Source organism: Monodelphis domestica, chromosome 4 (genome assembly GCF_027887165.1).
Source record: "Monodelphis domestica isolate mMonDom1 chromosome 4, mMonDom1.pri, whole genome shotgun sequence".
Lineage (NCBI taxonomy): Eukaryota > Metazoa > Chordata > Mammalia > Didelphimorphia > Didelphidae > Monodelphis > Monodelphis domestica.
In genome coordinates, this window is record NC_077230.1 from 420398933 (window position 1) to 420417791 (window position 18859).

The 18859-nt window shown below is 50.8% G+C and overlaps 1 protein-coding gene across 1 annotated transcript in view; it reads right to left on the reverse strand.

The window, feature by feature from the left end:
- Window positions 1-544: 544 nt before the first annotated feature.
- Window positions 545-18859, reverse strand: part of ARHGAP35 (Rho GTPase activating protein 35) — a 160832-nt gene continuing 142517 nt past the window's right edge. Inside the window, exons 5-7 of the mRNA XM_001364886.4 lie at window positions 17578-17709; window positions 11682-11787; window positions 545-4759 (exon numbers count right to left, since the gene is read on the reverse strand). Of these exons, the coding sequence (XP_001364923.1) occupies window positions 4402-4759; window positions 11682-11787; window positions 17578-17709 (596 nt within the window). The 3' untranslated portion in view covers window positions 545-4401. The remainder of the gene's footprint in view (window positions 4760-11681; window positions 11788-17577; window positions 17710-18859) is intronic.

The following is an 18859-nucleotide window of genomic DNA, read 5'->3' on the forward strand; positions in this document are numbered from 1 at the left end:
CTCCCGGAGAACAGGGTTAGTTTCTTTTCTTTTTTTTTTTTAAATCCCCAGTGCCTGGCAGAGCAGCCACCAAGTAAATGCTCTTTCTTATGTCCTGGCAACACTCCTAATTGTCTTCTCTCTGAAGATCCTAAAAACTCCCAGTGTATGGGAAACCCTAACTCTTCTGTCTTCATCACTGGAAACATACCCTCCTCTCCCGCAGCTCCCCCACCAGAGATCTTGCATTCTTGCCCTGGCGTCCAGGTAGAGAGAGCTCACTCTCCCGGTCCTGGGCAGCACCATAGTGCCACACATTCACCTGCTCCCTCTCTGGCATATCTCTCCATTGCATTGTTGCTGCCTGGGATCTTGGTACCACAGGCACACGTCCCATAATGTGGGATGGAGTATTTCCAGTGGGGTACCCAAAGCCCACCCTGCTGCCAATAGTGAGATTTTCTGGACCTCATTAGGTCCATTAGAACGGTCCTGCATTAACTGGTTCCTGGGTGGGTGGGGTAGCCGGCACCCCTGAGCAGGTTGCAACTTTCTCTTTCTCGGGTTTAATTTTTTACAAGATTCATTTATTAACTATGATACATGTCACATAAGGCCTGTTCAGTTTTTACACCATTCCCATTGAGACAAGTACAATACTTTGTAGCAAATACATGATTTCAAAACAAAACAAAAAACCAGAATTGGGGGAAAATACCTCAGCTGGAGATGTCTCAGTCGCAGAGCATTTATAGCTGACCATGCACTAACTGCTTTTTAGGTCTGAAAAAGACATGGTGTCGAAGAGTTCTCAGGGGAAGGGAGCAGCAAACATTCCTAACACCACTAACTAAGGGGCGTACTGGGTAACATCCCTAACAATACAAAGAAACAACTGGGATTACTTTTCTTTACATACAGTTCTCCATGTTTGCTGAGACATTGAATTCTGGGCACACGGTTGGACTAACACATTTTAATACCATTTAGTATGCTTCTGTTTTCATGTGAAAACTCAAAATGTGTTAAATCGACACATAGAAAGATCATTTAACATGTGAAAAATACTAGTACCAGAAAAATAAGTCGGCGGCAGCACTATTCCAAAGGTTCAAACAAGTTTTATTCCCATACAATCTTGAGACAGAGTTTTTTAAATGTACACAGGGAAGTTTGAAGATTTTCTTTTCTTTATGGAAAACAATAACTTAGGCCAGCTTGACTACATTGAATGGGAAACATCTTTGCCCAATAGGAGGGAGGGGGTGGTGATGGGGCATGGGGGGCGAGGGGGCAGTGATCAGACCTAGGACCTTTGGGTTGCAAGGCTAAAGGTAGGACGGCTGGGTCTAAGAAGGGGAAGGAGGGCAGAAAGAAAAGAATGGCAAGAAGCACCCCAGGGAAGACTCCCCATCTCCCGAGATGCAGAATGCCAACCCCTTCCGCCTTCATCCTTTCTTTTCAGACATGATTTTAAAGGGCATCTAGGGATGTGCCCATCTCAAGCTTCAGAAAGCCCTTGTGAACTCACTCCTGATCTAATGTCCGGGCCACCGTGGGAAACAATCGCCACTTTTGCTTCCATGACAGCCAGGGGGCTTGGGAACTCTGCAGAGAGGCACAAGTGCCTGGATGATGGAACCCAAAATCTGAAGGAGGGGAAAAGCATCCAAACAAATTTAGTTAATAAGAACCATGCCAACGTGGGATAAGAGCAAGGTGGGCAGTTGTGGGTCCTTTCTGGGTCCACTGAATTTACTGCTGGATAGTAGATGCAACACATGCATGACTTGGGCAAGCCCCGTAACCTCCCTGGGCCTCGGTTTCCTTATCTGTAGAATGAGAGTGCTGGACTAGACAGTTTCTAAGGTACCTTCCAGCTCTAACAGTCCACGATTCTAGGGAGTGAGAGACACCGCGACTGGGCCCAATTAGTGTTCCAGGTCTGGCTCCATCACTAGGAGGCTGTCTGACCCTGGGCAAGTCCCTTAATCTCTCCAAGGCTTATTTCCTTATCTGTAAAGTGGGGATAGCGATGCTGGGAGATCAAGTGAACAACCGAATTAAAGTGCTTTACAATCATCAAGCACTGGAGAGGGCTAGGAGGAAGGCCTGGATGGAATGCCTTGTCTGGCGGCAGTGGCCTGGTGCCGCTGAGGATGAGGGGAAACGCCAGCGGCTACCTGTCTCCAGGGAAAGCCCAGACCCCATTTGTCTTTCTGAGGTTCTGCAGAGCCACTGCCATGGGCTAGGGCGGATGGTCTGGGTCCCGTGTCCCCCCCAGCCCCGCCTGGATTTATCTGGCTTATTGCTGGAGGAGGGGGACAGCCTGGCTCTCCACATCAGCTCCCAAAGCATGGCCGTCTGCCGGCACCAGGGAGGCCCACGGGGAGGGAGATGCCTGGCAGTGGTCCTCAGGCGTGTTTTGCCCTCCCAGGATGGTGCTAGAGGTGGGGAGCGGGAAAAGGAATGGAAAAGCCCAGATCTGGCCCGACACACAGAAACACACAGGAGGGGAGGGAGAGGTGGCCACCCCGGGCTATCTGGTCCCTCCTCTACCTTCTCCCTGACCGAGGGCCTCCTTGAAGCCCAGAGAGGCGGCCTCAGGCGAGGGGCAGCAGATGAAGGCACAGAGATGACACAGACCGCTGGTGTCCCCCCAGAGAGGGAAGCATGTGCCCACCCGGGGGGCAGCAGAGGCAGAGCCGGGTGAGGGGACACGCTGCGAAGCTGGCAGGGACACGGGGGCGTTTGATGCAGCCATTTTCTTAAGGAATAAGGCTTCTTTCAAGCACCTTGTGCCATAGGTGGGGGCTACTAATGCAATTTGTTGATCAATGAATGTTGATTTAGGAAGAATCCAGCTTACCCAGGGGAGGAAGTCATGTGGGAGGTTGATACCATTTGCCATGGGGGGGGGGTTTCCCTGTGCTGGTTTTTGCCCCCACTCCCAGCCCCCCCACTTGCTTGAGGGGTCCCGAAGGTCCCTGGAGCACAGATCCTGGCTTCATAAAGTGCAAAGAGGAACACAAGGACCAGCAGTGGCCCCTTTCCCTGCCCTGCCCCTCGCCTGGTACCACACTGTCCAGTTGTTATGGATGATGCTGGGGAGGAGGGATGTCAGAGGTCAGAGCCAAAGTCAGGGGAAAGGGGGGCACCTCGCAGCTGTACACAGAGCAGCAGCCGAGCAGGGTTGGGGGGCTTGTAACAGCGTCCATCCTTCTACTTCCCAGAAGGGGCAGGGCAGAGCAGGCATCCCCAAAGCACCTCGGGGGGCAGCGCAGGCTTAGGGAGGGGGTGGGGGTGCCACAGGGTGTCCTGACCCCCTGCGCTGGCTTGTTGGAGCCGGTGCTGTCGTTGAGACAGGGCGGGAAGCAGCAGCCATCATGGGGAGGGAGGGGGTGGGGAGCGGGAAGCCCCCCATCCCAGGCATCCAGCCAAAGGCAGCCCAGCTCTGCTGTAGTGTTTGGGACATCCAAAAGACTAGTTCTGGGATACACAGTCCGAGCAGCCACATGGCCTCCCCCAGACCGGGGTCTCGGCCTCTGGGGCAGCCACCCAGCACCTGCCAAGAAAACCTGAAGAACAGCCCGAAGCCTGCCAGGCCGGGCCTGGCCCCTGCCCCTCCCGGACATCCGCACATGCACACGCGCGCGCACACACACCAGCCGTACGACGTTCCCACAAGTCCCGCTTGGGTCCAGCAGGGCTTCTCGGCTCTCCCTGTTAAGTGCTTGATGCCGAGGTCTCAGGAGGGGGGGCAGTGCCCTGGGGCAAAAGGCAAGGCCGAGGCGGGCAGCCCCAATAGTCTCCATGCTCCTAGGGGGCTGCCCCCACACTGCAGGCCTGCTTCTGTGGAGAAAAAGTGCCAGGGTCCAGCTGTCAGCCTGAGGTCTGCTTCTTTTTTCCCCGGTGTCTTAAGAATTCTTTTCCAGTGTTCTTTGTTCCAAAGGCGGCTGACCGCCACCAGATGAGGGGAGCGATAAAGTCAGAAAAGCGTGGGGCCCCTTCTCTCCCCTGCCCGCTGTCCAGCCTGGCTGAGGCGGCACCCTCAGAGCCCAGGGACTCTGCCAAGGCCACCCTGAACTTACTCACTCACTGTGGGGCATGGACGTGGGGTGCAGGGAGAAAGGGTTAAAGGAAGCTGTTCTTGGGGTCTTGGCTCTGCCCGGGGATGGGCCCGGCCAGTTTTGTACAAGAGGTGAGAGGGAGAGCCCCAGGAACTGGCCTGTGGACGGCTGACCAACACCGGCCACTGCTGGGGGTTCCCTCAGATGCCAAGAAGTGGAGGCAGCATCGTGTGGAAGGTCAGGCTGGTCCCTAACCGGCACACTGCTGCGGCGGGGAGGCTGGGCCTCAGCTCTGCCCGCCCTGCCAACTCCTCCCCCGAGAAGCCCGGACTCCCAGCCCGGAAGCTGCTCCTCATAGGGTGTGCTCGGCCTGCAGCTGGGGTGGGAGAGGCGGCTGCAGTGGGGACTGCGGAGTGGGAGGAGGCGACTGGGGCGGGGACGACTGACCCAGGACCGGTGTGGAGGTGAGGAAGGGGAGGGCGGGCGCCCCCGAGGAGGGGGAGCTGGGTGTGGCCCCGGCGGGCTCGCCGATGGGCCGGTTGTAGAAAAAGAAGGGGCACTGCTGGATGAAGAGTTCAATGATTGTCTGATAGGTCCGTGTGGCTGTGAGCGCGTCCATGGTGCTAAAGTCCGGTCTCATCAAGGTGGGCCAGAAGCAGATGGACAAGTTCTCGCTCGTCATAAGATTCACTTTGTTGTTGTGACTGACCCTGCAAAAAACCCAAAGCTGTGGTCAGTGTCTCCCTCTGGGAACAGAGCGGAACCCAGAGCTGCAGAGTGAAACGACGGCCGCCCCTTCCCGGGGTGGCACTCGGAGGTGCCTGGATCAGCGACCAGACTTTGCATCCGGCCTCTGACCACGGCCTCGTGGCCCCCCGGCTCACCAGAGAGGCCGCTCAGCGCCCCTCCAGCCCTCCCCCTCACTCCCAGGCTCCTCATGAGAAAAGTCACAGCCAGGCGCTCGGGGCTGAGCTGGGCATCGTTCCTCCTGCCATTGGTCATTCATCGCTAGAGGTTAATGAAAGGCCCAACACTGTCATTTTACCGATGAGGAACCTGAGGGCCAGAGCCTCCAGGACTCCTCTGGAGTCGTGTCCTCCATGGCCTTTCCAATCATGGGGAAGACCATGGTGGTGGGGGAAGAACGAGAAGGGTGGCTCGGGGGTGGGAGCTGTGGCCCCCTCTGGGTGACCTCAGTGGGAGGGAGGGAGGGAGGGAGGGCCTAGTTCTCCTAAACACCAGAGCGATGCTGCATCAGGAGGCAGTAACAATCTCTGGGGAAGTTTGCTTTCTCGGAGTCTCACATTTCTCCATTTAGGAAAGGAAGGGGTTGGAGTAAATGGCCCTGAATTCCCTGCCATCAGCCAGACTGTTGCATTCAAAACTGAAGTCGGAAGGAAGGGAATGTCTGGGCAAGGGCCAGGAAGAGGTCCAGGGGACCTGGAGTCGGGAGAGGAGGCCCCGAGTCCCGGTGCAGTCTCTTCCTAGCCATGTCTCCTCCTTGGCCTTGTCTCCTCTGCCCCGGAGCACATCTGAGTGTCTACTCCTAGCTCCAAATCCTAGATCTCCCCATCAAATTCTTAGCTTTACATCCCACCTAACTATACAATTCTCTCAAACCCTTTTCCCTAAAAAGATGACTGTGGGTTTTAGGGAAACCAAGAGAAAGTAGGAGGGCAGCGAGGCACGAGGGAGCTGCCTGGAGTCCTCCTCAGGACCCTGGGAAGAAGCCCCCCGAGCCAGGGGCTGAGTGGAGGGCTGAGGCCCTGGAGGTCAAGAGTTTCTGTTTCCGGTCCATCTCTGCCTTGTAATAAGTTATTTGTCAATGGGCTAAGTACATAGAAATTCTGAATAGGGTTGGGTTGGATAAGATGTCTGTGAGTGGTACAAGGATGCTGAATTCAAACAGTGGAGCCTTAATGAGATGCTGGGAGGGGCAGTTAGGATAGGATTCCCGGTCACTCCTTAGCTTTGATGCGCCAAGGCGGGATGGTTGGGGTTTCTCTGGAAATCCTGCGAGAGTTAGTGACAGTTGGCCTGGAAAACATCTTGAGAGCCAAGAAGAATCGGAGAGAGCGCAATGTGAGCGAGGGGGAGCCCCTCGGGCCATCCCCTGATCCTAACAGAGGGCCAGAAGCGAGCCTGACTTCTGTGAAACCTGCAGGGTCTGTGAGCCTGTCCCGTTTGGAGACTGGAGAGAGAGACACAGAGAGGGCTAAGCTGATTACTGAAGATATAATATAAGGATATTTATAAATAGATGGAGTTACACTCCTCGCAGAGTTTTATTTGGGGTTCAGTTAGAATTCTCAAGCTTAGGGAAATGTATACAGATATAATCAACATTTCATATTTTTCCTTTCCCTGCATTCTTATAGCTACAATAAATAGGGTTTTTCCATAACCGGTCTCAAATGGATTTCCTCAACTGCCAAGTCCAGCCATTGATCCAACTGCCAGCAACTGTATATCTTTAAACCTAATGGCCTACCAATACCTATCAACAACTATTGATACCAATACCAATCAATATCTAGGTCAATATTCCCCGTAACAGCCTCTCTCTGCTGTCTAGAGAGTGGCAGCGCCCTAGGATGAGCTGAGACAAAAGCTGTGGACCCCAGGGACAGCGTGGAGCGGGTCCAGGGGCTGCCCAGCGGGAGCTGCCTCTGACAGGCCTTGGCCCGGAGGAGCTGGGCGCCGTCACTCCCGCCGCCAGCACGGGTGGGCACGAGGGACGGGGCAGAAGCAGAAGCCCTCCTGCCCCGCCCAGCAGCGGATGCCCATTTGGGAAGAACAAGCTAGTCTCCTGACCTGCCTTGCCTGGGAATATGTCTACACGCTCTCCCGTGAGAGATGCCAGTGACAGGACGATGGAGACTCCTCTAAGCCTGGCCCTGGGGCCGAGGCTCTAAAGTTCCCCTCGGCTCTAAGGAGTGAGGAAATGGCCCTGTGGGTGTGCTAGAAGGGAATCGGAGGAATCCCCGCGAGTTTTTACAACTATCCTGTGTCTGTGAATTGGATGTGGACGCCGGACTGCTCTGTGAGCACACTCTCTCCTCGGAAGCCGACGCCGTGGGGCTCCCCATGGAGGGAGCCTCTAAAGGCTGGCGCAGCTCTGAGTCAGAATATCTGAGGTCCACTTTGTGGAATCGTAGAACCTCCGAGAGTTCGGTGGCACCCAGGTCTCCCGAAGGACGAGCAAGGCCTGGGGATCTCTTGCCTTTCTGCCACATCCAAGGAGCTGCTTAAGAGATGTCTTTCAGCTCTTGGTGAACAGAGAAAATGAAACCTTCCTTTGAAAAAATGCAGTAAGGGCGTAAATGTTAAAAACAAAATGGACTAGAAGAGGAGGGATCTGATGGGTGCAGGGGGAAGGCTTGGAAGGCAAAAGAGCACCATGAAAGAGAAGAGTCCCTGCAAGGCCAGAGCTCCGAGAAGCAAGGTCTTAAGAGTGGGCCTGGGGATGGGAGCAGCCATTCCTTTGGCAGAGAAGGTCACTGAGCAACAAGGCAGAGGAAAAGGGGGATGGGCGGTGGCGAGGGAAGGGTGCTCTAGGTTCATGTGGGTGAACCTATTTGTCCCATGACTGGCCCCTCTGCCCAGCAGCCCCATGGGGGAGCTTCCTCCCTCCCCTGTCTGGGGTAAGGGGGTAGTTCACAAGCGGTGTGAGGTGCGTTTGGGGCACTTAAGTCTCTAAAAGGTTTGGCGTCACTGCTCTAGACAATCAGGAGAGGAGGTGCTGGGGTCCCAGAGGACCATGTATCCAAGAAGAAACAGAACATCTCAAAATGGCCAAACTGAAGAGGTGCCAGAAGTTCTTCTGGAAATGTACACAAGTAGGGAGACATGAGTTCAAATCCTACCTCAGTCACTAGCTGGGTGACCCTGGGCAAATCACTTAAACCACAGTTAGCCTCAGTTTCCTCCTCTGGAAAATGGGGATAATAACAGCACCTCCCTCCTAGAGAGGTTGTGAGGATCAAATTATATTTGTGAAGAATTTAGCACAGTAAGCACAGCCCGGTACATAGTAGGCACTTAGTAAAATTAAGTTTCCTTTCCTCTCTTCCAGAATGAACCTAGAAAGCACTATAAAGAATTGTGAAATCCTGGGCAATAGGGAAGTGAGGTAGCACACTGGAGAGAGCACCAGGCCTGGAGTCAGGAGGTTCTAGGTTCAAATCTGGCCTCACACATTTCTTAGCTGTGTGACCCTGGGCAAGTCACTCACTAGCCATTGCTTAGCCTTACCACTTTTCTACATTAGAACAGGCACAAAGACAGAAGTTAAAAAAAAAAATCAAAAAACTTGGACAACAATTTGGAAACTTTCTGTGGTATTTTCAACCAATTGCTGCTGGATGAAGACAAAGGCCTCAGAAGACAAAGGCAATTTTAGGAGTCATAAAAATGCTGGCAATAGCATTTATAGAGTGCTTCAAGGTTTGTAAAGAGCTTTTTAAATACTATCTCATTCAATCCATCCACACAACAGCCCCCAAATGTGGGTGCTGTTATTCCCATTTTATAGATGAGAAAATTGAGGCAGAGGATAAGTGACTTGTTCAGGGTCTAAGTGTCTTAGACTGTATTTGAGCACAGGTAACCTTAACCCCAGGGTTCTGTTCAGGACTCCTCCTAGTAAACCGCTCATTCTAAGAAGTGAGTCTCTCAGAACAGGGCTTGTCTTTAGGGACTCTGACTTAAAGCATAAGAATGACAGGTAAGTAGGCAAGGTGGGAATATATCTCATAAGGACTGGCAAGAATAGATTTGCCTAGAATCTTTCCAACCTAACTGAACTGAAAAAGCATGAGGAAGGGTGAGATCATAATCGACACCAAGCTAGATAGCACAGAGTGAGCTGTAGAAATAAGGAGCAGCTAAGGGATTCCGTCCAGAATCAAGAGGTCTTGGGTTCAAATCTAGATGCATGACCCAGGGCAAGTCACTTAATCCCAACTATCTAGACTTTGCTGTTTTTATGTCTTGGAAACAACATGCACTATCACTTCTAAGGCAGAATGTAGGAGTTAAAAAAAAAAAGCATCCAAGAAAGAAGGCAGCAATAAAGCCCACAATCACAGATGTCTGTTCTCAAATGAAGGGTATTAAGCTAGATCAATTCTAGGTGTTAATGCAAAGGAGGCCAAATGAGTTTCCTAGGTGTCACAGACTTGAGGGGCAACTCAGAATGGAGAACTTTAGTCCAAAGATCAAAGGGGGATGGGAAGAATTCCCACAAGCATGAGCTGAGATGAGGGCAGAAACAGAGTCAGGAGCGTACACAGGCAGAGAGAACAAATGGACAAGGAGCACAAAGAAAATGGCATGGGGGCATCCCTTGTTACCATGGAACAGATGGATCAACAACTTCCTGCCCTGCCCTGATGGTCATGTGATTCTTCAAGAGGATCCAACCAGGTCAATGGGCATTTGTACCTTAGCCTCAGAATTGAAGCTGAACTGGCTGCTGAAGTGGGAAAGATGGGAATTTTGGGGGGAAATGATTCAACTGGGAAGGAGAAAGGGAGGAAATTGGGTCCAAGGCTGTCAGGCACCCAGATTTCAAAGGAATAAGAGATGCCGTGACCTCAAATACAGAGGGTAGCTGACTACAGAGGAATGGAAAGCTTTCCCAAATGAGAGTCGAGAGATGGAGGAGTGAGTCTTAGGAGAGGGACAAGCAGACACAAATTCAGGAGCCTGGCTAACAGACATTGAAAGCGGAGAGGCAGAAAGAGTGCCTGGTTGCTTTGGATGAGGCCTGTACAAAAGGAGAGGCCTGGAAGTCCCCTGAAAGCCAGGGGACACAACCAGCCACCACCTTCTGGGGTCTTCCAAGATCATGGAGTAAGGGCTAGAAGGCTAACATAGGTAGAACAGAGTCAGCAAACTAGAGGGGACTGAAGCTGCCTGGATGGATTCGAAAAGGGAGCCATGGTCCCTCCAAGCCAGCACAGGCCACAGCAGACTGACTTCATTTCACTTTCCGCCCTGTGACAGGGTGATACTGCAGAAAACTGGATTGACAAGCTCTTTCCTGGGAGCCTTTTGGATGACGTGATAAGGCGCTCAAGTCAGAAAGAGGAATAGTGGAGGGCTCTAATACCCTGTGCTGGCAGTGCCATGCTTCATTCATATTCTCAATAACTCAGACAAAAAACAAGCTGCATGGCTGTTAAATGTGCCTGGGGCAAAGCCAGGAAGGACAGGCCAGGATCTCCAAACTGCTTGAGAGCGTACATCAGCAGGCCAAATTGAATCTGATGAAATCTAACAGATATATGTAGTCTTCCACATGGATTAAGAAAAAACCAGGAGAACATGGTACATAGTAACTGTAGTATTGTGGGATGAGCAAATGTGATAGACTTTGCTACTAACTGACAGCACTACAACAACCCAGGACAATTCTGAGGGACTTATGGCAAAGACTGCTGTCCATACCTAGAGAAAGAACTGTTGGAATAGAAATGCAGATGAAAACATGATTTATAACTTGGTTATGGTCTTACAAAAAATGAATAATATGGAAATATGTCTTGAGTGATAATACATGTAAAACCCAGTGGAACTGCTTGTCACCTCTGGGAAGAGGGAAGGAAGAGGGGAGGGAGACAACATGAATCATGTAACTTTGGAAAACTTATGCATACATTTGTTATTGGAATAAAATAAAGAAAAATTTCTTAAAAATCTGATCCCCTGGAAGAGAACTGAGACTTATCATGTTTAGTCCCAGAAGGAAGAACTGAGAATAACAGGTAAGTTTTGTGGAGAAGCAATCAAAGCTGGGACGAAGGAGACAGAAGACTTGGTGACATGGTGAGTTCTCCACCAGGGGCTCATCTTCCAGCCACACTGAATCATCACCTATGGGGGGTGGAGGGGTATTTGTGGCCTTTGAGGTCCCTTCTAATTAAGAGACTGTTGGCAGTCCAATTGGTACCTACTTCGGCATCACCTCGCTAACATTCTGGACATCCAGATGCCATTTAAAAGTTTTCATGTAAGGCAGAGCTCACTGCACCTGTCAAAAGCCCGGCTGTTAGGAGAGAGCAGGTAACCCACCTGCACTGGGGACACCTGGAATTCTAACCACTCAGATTTTCAGGATAGGATCTAAGTCTATGAGAAGAAGCCATCTGTGCCAGGAGAGCCCAGCTATGAGTGAGAGCTCCATCCCGAGTTATGGAGTGATTCTTTGACAGAAGAAAGAGGCAGGGAATGTCAGCTCTTCCCCCACACAGAGCATCAACCCCAGCCTGAGATTTGAATTCTTCTGAGGAACCCAAACTGCCTGGGAGCTAGCCAGCATCATGTAACAGAAAGCTTGTTGGGCCTGAGAGTCCAGAGCCCCGGGGCTTGCCTGGAATCAAAAGGAGTCACTTTATTCCTGAACCTCAGGGTCCTCTTTTGTTAAAAGTAGAAAATGACATTTGCAATATGTGGTTCAAGGGGCTGTTCTAAGTAAGGTAAGCAATCCATGAGCCAGAAATCCCCTCCATTGAGTTTTCAGTGGCTCCTGACTTAAACATTAAGGAAGGACAGAAATAAAACTTTGTGTAACACCCTCTATCTGAGCAGGGAAGAACCTAAAGAAGACCACCACCACCACCAACATACTTGTTTAGGTGAGAGATGACATATTTGAAGACTTCGTGGTTCTCCTTAGGGAATTTCTTTAGCACCTCCTTGAGAGCATGTAACTTCTGTTCCCGGTCATTGATTTCTGCCAAAGCAAAAGGAACCTGAGTCAAGAAATGGTACTGATGGGCACAGGCCCTTAGAGCCGCCCCTGGACAGACAGAAGTGGGTTCATGTAGGCAACACAGGGCAATCAGTAGATATATGAATGGATCTTGGCTAGACATTTTCAGAAAGAACTGAGACTGGCCAGATGCCATTTTCTGGCTCCCAAATAGGCAGAGGCTTACTCCTCAAATGCCACCCACCCAGCAATGGGCTGGCTACCAGGGGCCAGTTTCACCTTTGTGTTGGGATCCCTGCCTGGAGGGCACTGTGAATACCAGCACTGTAATCTAGGGCTTGCTGGCCACTGCTGTACAATAAGGAATGATTCAGTAACTACTATAAAGAAAACCATTCTTCCATCATCATGTTGTCCTCAGGGTCATGCATCCCAAGGCAGAGATCACACTGTCTTCCTGAACAGACGAGGAAATTCTGGTCCATACACTGGCAGAATCTCCATGGAAGGATCAAACCCCAGGAAAGGATGAGAGATTCTGGATTATTTTGAGAGAAAAAAAGGAACAGACACAAAACTCCTTCATAGTAAGACTGATAACTACAAAAGAATAACTAGAGAAAAATGAAAAAGTCTGACCCTTTTATTCACTACCCTAGAAGATAGCTCTGTGGATAAAACTAGAGAAAGAGAGCTGGAAGCATCTTACTGAGACAGGCTGGGAGAGGAAGTTGGGCTTGAGTTTGTTCAGACATTCCTTGGCATTTCTCAAATATTCAGCCTTCTGACCATTTTGCATTTAGTCCAGGCCACTAGCTTCTATTCTTTGTCCATTCAGATTCTGGCTTTGGCTTTGGGGATTTAGATTTTGGTCCAATTAATTAATTACTTTTTAATAAGAGAAGTAGAGTGGCTAAGCAATATGGTGTGCTAACAAGCACTCAGGTGGAAGCCAGGACTCCTGGGTTCAAATCTCAATTCTGCCAAGGATTTGCTGTGTCTCCAAATAAGCAGGTCTCTTCTTGGAGCAGAATCACTCACCTGCAAAGTGAGGTGATTGGACTAGCTACTCTTTTCCAATGACTTTCTATTTCACTAAAGTCCTTTTTGACTCTGCCATTCTCATCTCTCAGATCCCCATCCATTGTCACATTCTAGGGTATAAAGTCCTGTCAAGGCTGGGCATTCTCCAGGCCTTCTCCTAATCACCCTTCATGCTGTAGCAATCTAGAACATAAAGTTCCTTCCAGTTCAGACACTGACTTGGGTCCCCTATTCTTCCTTCATTCAACAAAAATCAGTCAAATGGAGGCAGCTAGGTGGCACAGTGGATAGAATGCTGGGCCTGGAGTGTAGGTCCTGGATTCAAATCTGGTTTCAGACACTTCCTAGCTGTGTGACCTTGAGCAAATCACTTCACCCTGTTTGCCTAGCTCTTGTCCTTCTGACTTAAGAGATGTTACTATGACAGAAAAGGGTTAAAAAAAAATTAACTGCATGTGTATTTCACAGACATTTGGTGTTCTAGAAGCTAAGTTATAAGGATGCTTCTAGCACTAAAATTCTGGTCGTGTCAGCTGGGAGTGACCCTTGGCTTTAAACCTAAAGTCTGTGCTCCCTTGAGAGCTGCCACAACAAAAGGTTTGCTCCTAGACAGGGTGTACATGTGAAGGGATGAAGGAGAAATAGGGTTACGCTGGGAGATGAATTTATTCCTTGACCTCGCTGGTGGTCAGGAACAGAGGATGTCGAGAGCTGGCTGGACTCTGATTAAAGAGGAGAACAGATTTCAGAGCTGGGAAGGGATCCAAGAAGCTGACCATCCAATCCAGATGGAAACAAGAATCATTTCCAGCATTTTTGTGGTTGTGTGAGTGGACATCTAATTTGTATAAAGATGCCTCTATTGAGGGAGAACTCACTACCACCCCTACCCAGCTGCACAGAACTAATCCTCACACAGTCTATCATCCTAATAAGCGTCTTCTGGACATCATGTCCTTTCTTAGTTGGTTTAGAGACAGGACCTGGGTCTGAGGTCTGGCTCTGCCACTTCTAAGTGGGTGTCTAGTCAAACAGCTAACCTTTCTGAGCCTCAATTTTCTCCTCTGTTAAATGCAAACAATACTATCTGTAGTGTAAACCACTTCACAGGGAAACTGTGGAAGAAGCACACAACATGAGCTATTCCTTCAGGATGAGTAGCCAGGCAACTATTATGTGCTTCCTATGTCAGGTACGGCAGTGAGGGGATGCCATAGTGCACAGAGCACTAGATGAAGTCATCAAGACTCATCTTTCCAACCTCAAATCCAGCCTCAGACACTTCTTAGCTGTGTCACCCTCAGCAAGTCACTGAACAAGATCTTGGCTTAGATTCTTCATCTATAAAATGAGCTGGAAAAGGAAATAACAAACCGCTTCAATAGCTCTGCCAAGAAACCCCCAAAATGGGGTCATGGAGAGTCAGGTACAAATAAAATGATGAGATGACTATGTGAGTCAGGCAGGAGGGTTAGGGGAGAGAATCCTGGAGCAGAACATGAGTCAAGAAACAAACTAGGAGATGTGTTGAGGAGGCGAAGTCTTTCTCTACCTGCAGCATGAATGTCAGGAGAGGAGCCAGAAAAGCCTGTCAGGGCTGTCAAATTGGAGCTCAACTCTCTGGCCTCTGCAGATGGTCAAGACTTTCTCCTGTGGGCATGCATGGGCACACGTGTTTGCATGCACGCATGCATGTACTGTTGGCTAGTGTCGTCTCCACATTAGAATTGGAGTTTCTCAAGAACAGAGATTGCATTTTTTGCTTTTCTTGATATTCCTAGAATATCAGTACCTGATAGGTGCTAAATCAAGTTTGTTGACTGATATCTGCACCTTTTGAAAAAGACAAATCAGGTAGAAAAATTAAAAATATATTCCTTAATGAGAATGAATTATACATCAATGAAAAAAGGTAACAGGATGTGATGGAAAGAACAGGGGCTCTCGAGTCTGAGAAATGAGTTTACATCTTGGTTTCCAAAGTATGGGATGTGTAAACCCTTGTTGAGGTAAGCTACCTCCAGGAGGTCCAGTGTTCTCCTCTGAAAAAGAGAGGGAAATCTCCCCCCACAAAGCGACTCTGAAGCCAGTGCCTTGCTAGTTGGCTCTTCACATGAGTCATCTTAAGCGCTCTCTTTGCTCTAGCCTTCAACCTTCCAATGGCCTGTGTTTAAATCAATGGGAAGTAGTTTTGGAAAATGTGAGGAACATGTGTGTGACTTCAAGTTTTCCTTAGTGAAATAATCCCACACTTTCTTCCAGATACACACTCAGCACAGGTCTCTCTGGAAGAGCCCGAGCGGCCATCAACACAGCTGTAGTTAGCTTAGTCACATGGGCAAACGACAGCACCTTTATTGGAGAGTCTGGTCTGCTCCTACCTCGGGGCTGGAGACGGGGTACCTGAGTACCTTGGGGCCCCTGCCTCCCTCCCTCTGGCCTCCTGGCCCTCCCCATTAGCCCCCAGCCCTTTCACTTCATCAATGATCAGAAAGGTTTAGAAGACATCTTGAAGCCACATAGAGTGGTGGGAAGATGTGAAATCTGAACACAGGCTGCTCCCACCCAGCTGGCTTACCCTCTGTGGCCTCAGTTTCCTCATCTGTAAAACACAGGGTTGGGCTAGAAGAGGCCCGAGGGGCTCTCTTTTCTGCCTGGCCTCTGGCCAGAGACAGATGGAAGCACTGACACGAGGCCCAAACCACGGTCAAGGAACTGGCTGCCAGGAAGGAGACAAATGCAGAGCCCTGTGCAAGGTGGCACAGCGCTCAGTGCTATGGGCAGGCCTCAGGTCCAGTTCCTCTCAGTGTGCTAGCCTGGATTTTTCTTAGACTGAGCATGAGAAGGGCCTCTGGGTGTCAGTAAGATCTAGGTGTCTTAGTGGACCGATGGTTGGAGTCAAGAAGGCCTGGATCTAAATCCTGCCCCAGACCCTCCCTGGCTGCGGGAGTCTGATCAAGTCTCCCAAGCCTCTCACTTTGGCAGAGCAGGGGTCAAAGCCCAGGTCTCCTGCCTCTCAGGCTAGGGCTCTCCTCAAGGGGAGGTTTTCTGTCATTATTTCATGGTATAATCTTGAGGAGGCCTGAGCACCACGTTGCCTGCTTTTTCTGCCAGGGTGAGTGGGGTGGGGTGGAGGGCCATGGAAATAAGGCTCAAAGCTTTGAGGGCAGAAGCTCTGTTATCATCAGCTCGGGGGTGGAGTGGGGGGGCAGGTGCTTGCTGTTTGGCCTGGGTACGTCCCTTTTCCAGACAATCTTGCCCCCCGAAAAACAATGGTCTCCTAAAGGAGCCTGGCCACGGAGTCAGGAGAAATGAGGAGGGAGAGTGGAGTGTGGGAGCAACGATGGGCAAGCTTCAAAGGTCTTGTGGTGAACGTCAGTTTACTATGAACAAAAAATTTTTTAGTCTCCTGACAAACTGATGGGGAAGAATGTCCTCAAGTGGGCATGTATGGATGGCTTGGCAAGGACTTCCAGATTCACAAGGACCCACCAGAGGCTGGCCCACCTTGGCATTCATTCTACAGAGAATGTCAGGTGAGGGTCCCTGGCCTGTTCGGATTACAGCACGGAGATGCCAGCATTCTGACACTGGGAAGGGTTCTCCTGAGAATCAAGCATGGAGTTGCCAGACTCATCTGATCCAGGAATCCAGGCAAGGTCTGCTGCCTCCAAGTCGAATAAGGCCTCAAGGTGGGCTAAGAGATCCTGAATTTAGAGCTGGAGAGCACCAGGAGGTCATCTGCTCACCGGGAGGAGGGGGCAAAGCTCATATTGACCCCAGATCAGGAATCACATCCTCAAGAAAAACATCCCTTCTTCTACCTCCTATGGCTTTCATCAAGAAGTGACCACAAAGGGGGCAGCTGCACAACTCAGGGGATACAGAGCCAGGAGGTCCTGGGTTCAAACCTGGCCTCAGACACTTCCCAGCTGTGTAATCCTGGGAAAGTCACTTAACCCCCATTGCCTAGCCCTTACCACTCTTCTGCCTTGGAATACACAGTATTGATTCCAAGATGGAAGGTAAGGGTTTAAAAAATAAAAAAGTGACCACAAAGGGAGCAGCTGGGTGGCTCACAGTATTGAGTCAGGTCTATAGAAGGGAGGTCCAGGGTTCAAATATGACTCCAGAAATTTCCTAACCGTGGGACCCTGGGCAAGTCATTTAACCCCCATTGCTAGCCCTCACTGCTCTTCTGCCTTGGAATCAATACCCAGTATTGATTTTAAGACAGAAGGTAAGGGTTAAAAAACAATTTTGACCACAAAATCTGGAATCTTAGAGGAGGAAGGAATCTTTAAGGCCTTTTAGTTTAATCCTATCACTGTCTAGAGAGACTGAGGCTAGTCCTGAGTCCACGCACATAAGACAACCTGCCACCCCCCCAACCCCCCACCAAGGAGCCCATAATATGGGGCATTGGGAACATCACCCCTCTGGTACATCTTACACCTGTGCTGTCTTTGGCATTGCCTAGCAGAAATGATCCTGGAGGAAGGAAGGACACGAAGAACAAGACCCCTCGGAAGAGGAAGCCATGCCATGAAGGCTCTCCCAGGGGGGTTCTCCTGTGCCAGGCTCCTGGCAGCTGAGCATCTGGGAATGGCTCAGAGCAGTGAAAGACAAAATGGGAAGAGGAAGTGCCAAATCCCTATCCTCTTCCAGGAAGTGACAGAAGCTAGACGGGGGGTTCCCTGCCCACCAAAGGCCCAGCCCAGCTGGACATTGCCAGCAGCACCCAGGATGTGGGGAGGCTGCACTCACTGTGGGCCTCCACCAGGTCATTCTGCATGCTGTAGGGCACAAGGGGGTCTGGCAGCTCAGAGAAGAAGCTCTTCATGGCACCTGCCACAGTGTTCACGGTGAAGTCCTTTTCAGCCAGGTCCAGGTTGTGGTCTGCAAATAAACAGCAGGATCAAAAGATGTTCAAACCCTAATGCTGGACATTGGAACAAGGAGGAAGTAGGCCACTGCTGTCTGCTGTTGGCTAGGGGTGGGTGGGGTTGGGGCAGGGGGCTGGAGGTGGGGGGACAGACTCAAAAGTCACCAAGGAAACCCCTACCCCCGCCTGATGCAGGCAAAGACTGAGCCCCCCTTCAGGAAGGGCAGGGGGCCCAGGAGAAGCCAACCATACACACCCATCAGTCACTAGACAAGGATGGGCGAGGATAGGAGGCAGCATGTGCCAGGCAGGTGATACAGGTGTCCCTTCCCCTTGGACCCAAGAGCTCTGCCAAGAACATCATGTTCTCAGGTCCCAACCTGACCCTGCTGACTGCTCCCTCAGCATCACCTGTCCCCTGTCCGGCTTCCCGCCCAGCCCAGGGGGAAGCCACCCCTGTACAGATGTGTTTTGGACAGAACTGCCAAGTGGTTCAACATTGGGAAGGGACAATGCCCAGTGGCAGTGCCACTAAGAGGTTGGCCCCTATGCCTCAGAGACTCCCATCAGATGGGAAGCAGAACCCTGCTTGGAGCCGTCTCTTGCCATCAGAATGGGGGCAGGCACTGTGTCCACTCTTCTCTTGGTACCCCCCCCCCAGCCTTAGGCACTCACTTGCTCATTAAATGCTGGGCAGTTTGCAGTTTGGGGGGGCCTGGGATGGTGCTGTAGGGAGCAAAGGCACAGACATAGGAGAGAGCGTGTAGGAGGGATCTGGCAAGAACTCAAAGCCAGGTCTTGTGTCTCCAAGGTGAGGGCATCATGGTCAGGTCCAAGCTCATGCCTAGGGCCCTCCCCTCGAGCACCTTCCATCCAGACTTGTGCCAGAGGGTCATGGTGTAGAAGCAGCTCAGAGACAAGGCAGATGGCTACCTGGTGTGAGCAAGAAACCAAGGCTCCTTCCCTGCTTCTGAAATGCACACAGGCCACCAACCAGTTATCCCATGAGGGTGGCTACTTTCCAGGTGGCATTGGGGGGGGGGGGGGTAGGGAGTTGTCAGGTGTCATAAAACAACAGTGTGATTTGTTCTCTCCAGTTGGGGTGTTTAAGAGAGCCCAGCTTTCACAGCAAGTTAATAAAATCCCCAATAGTCTGGCCTAGTC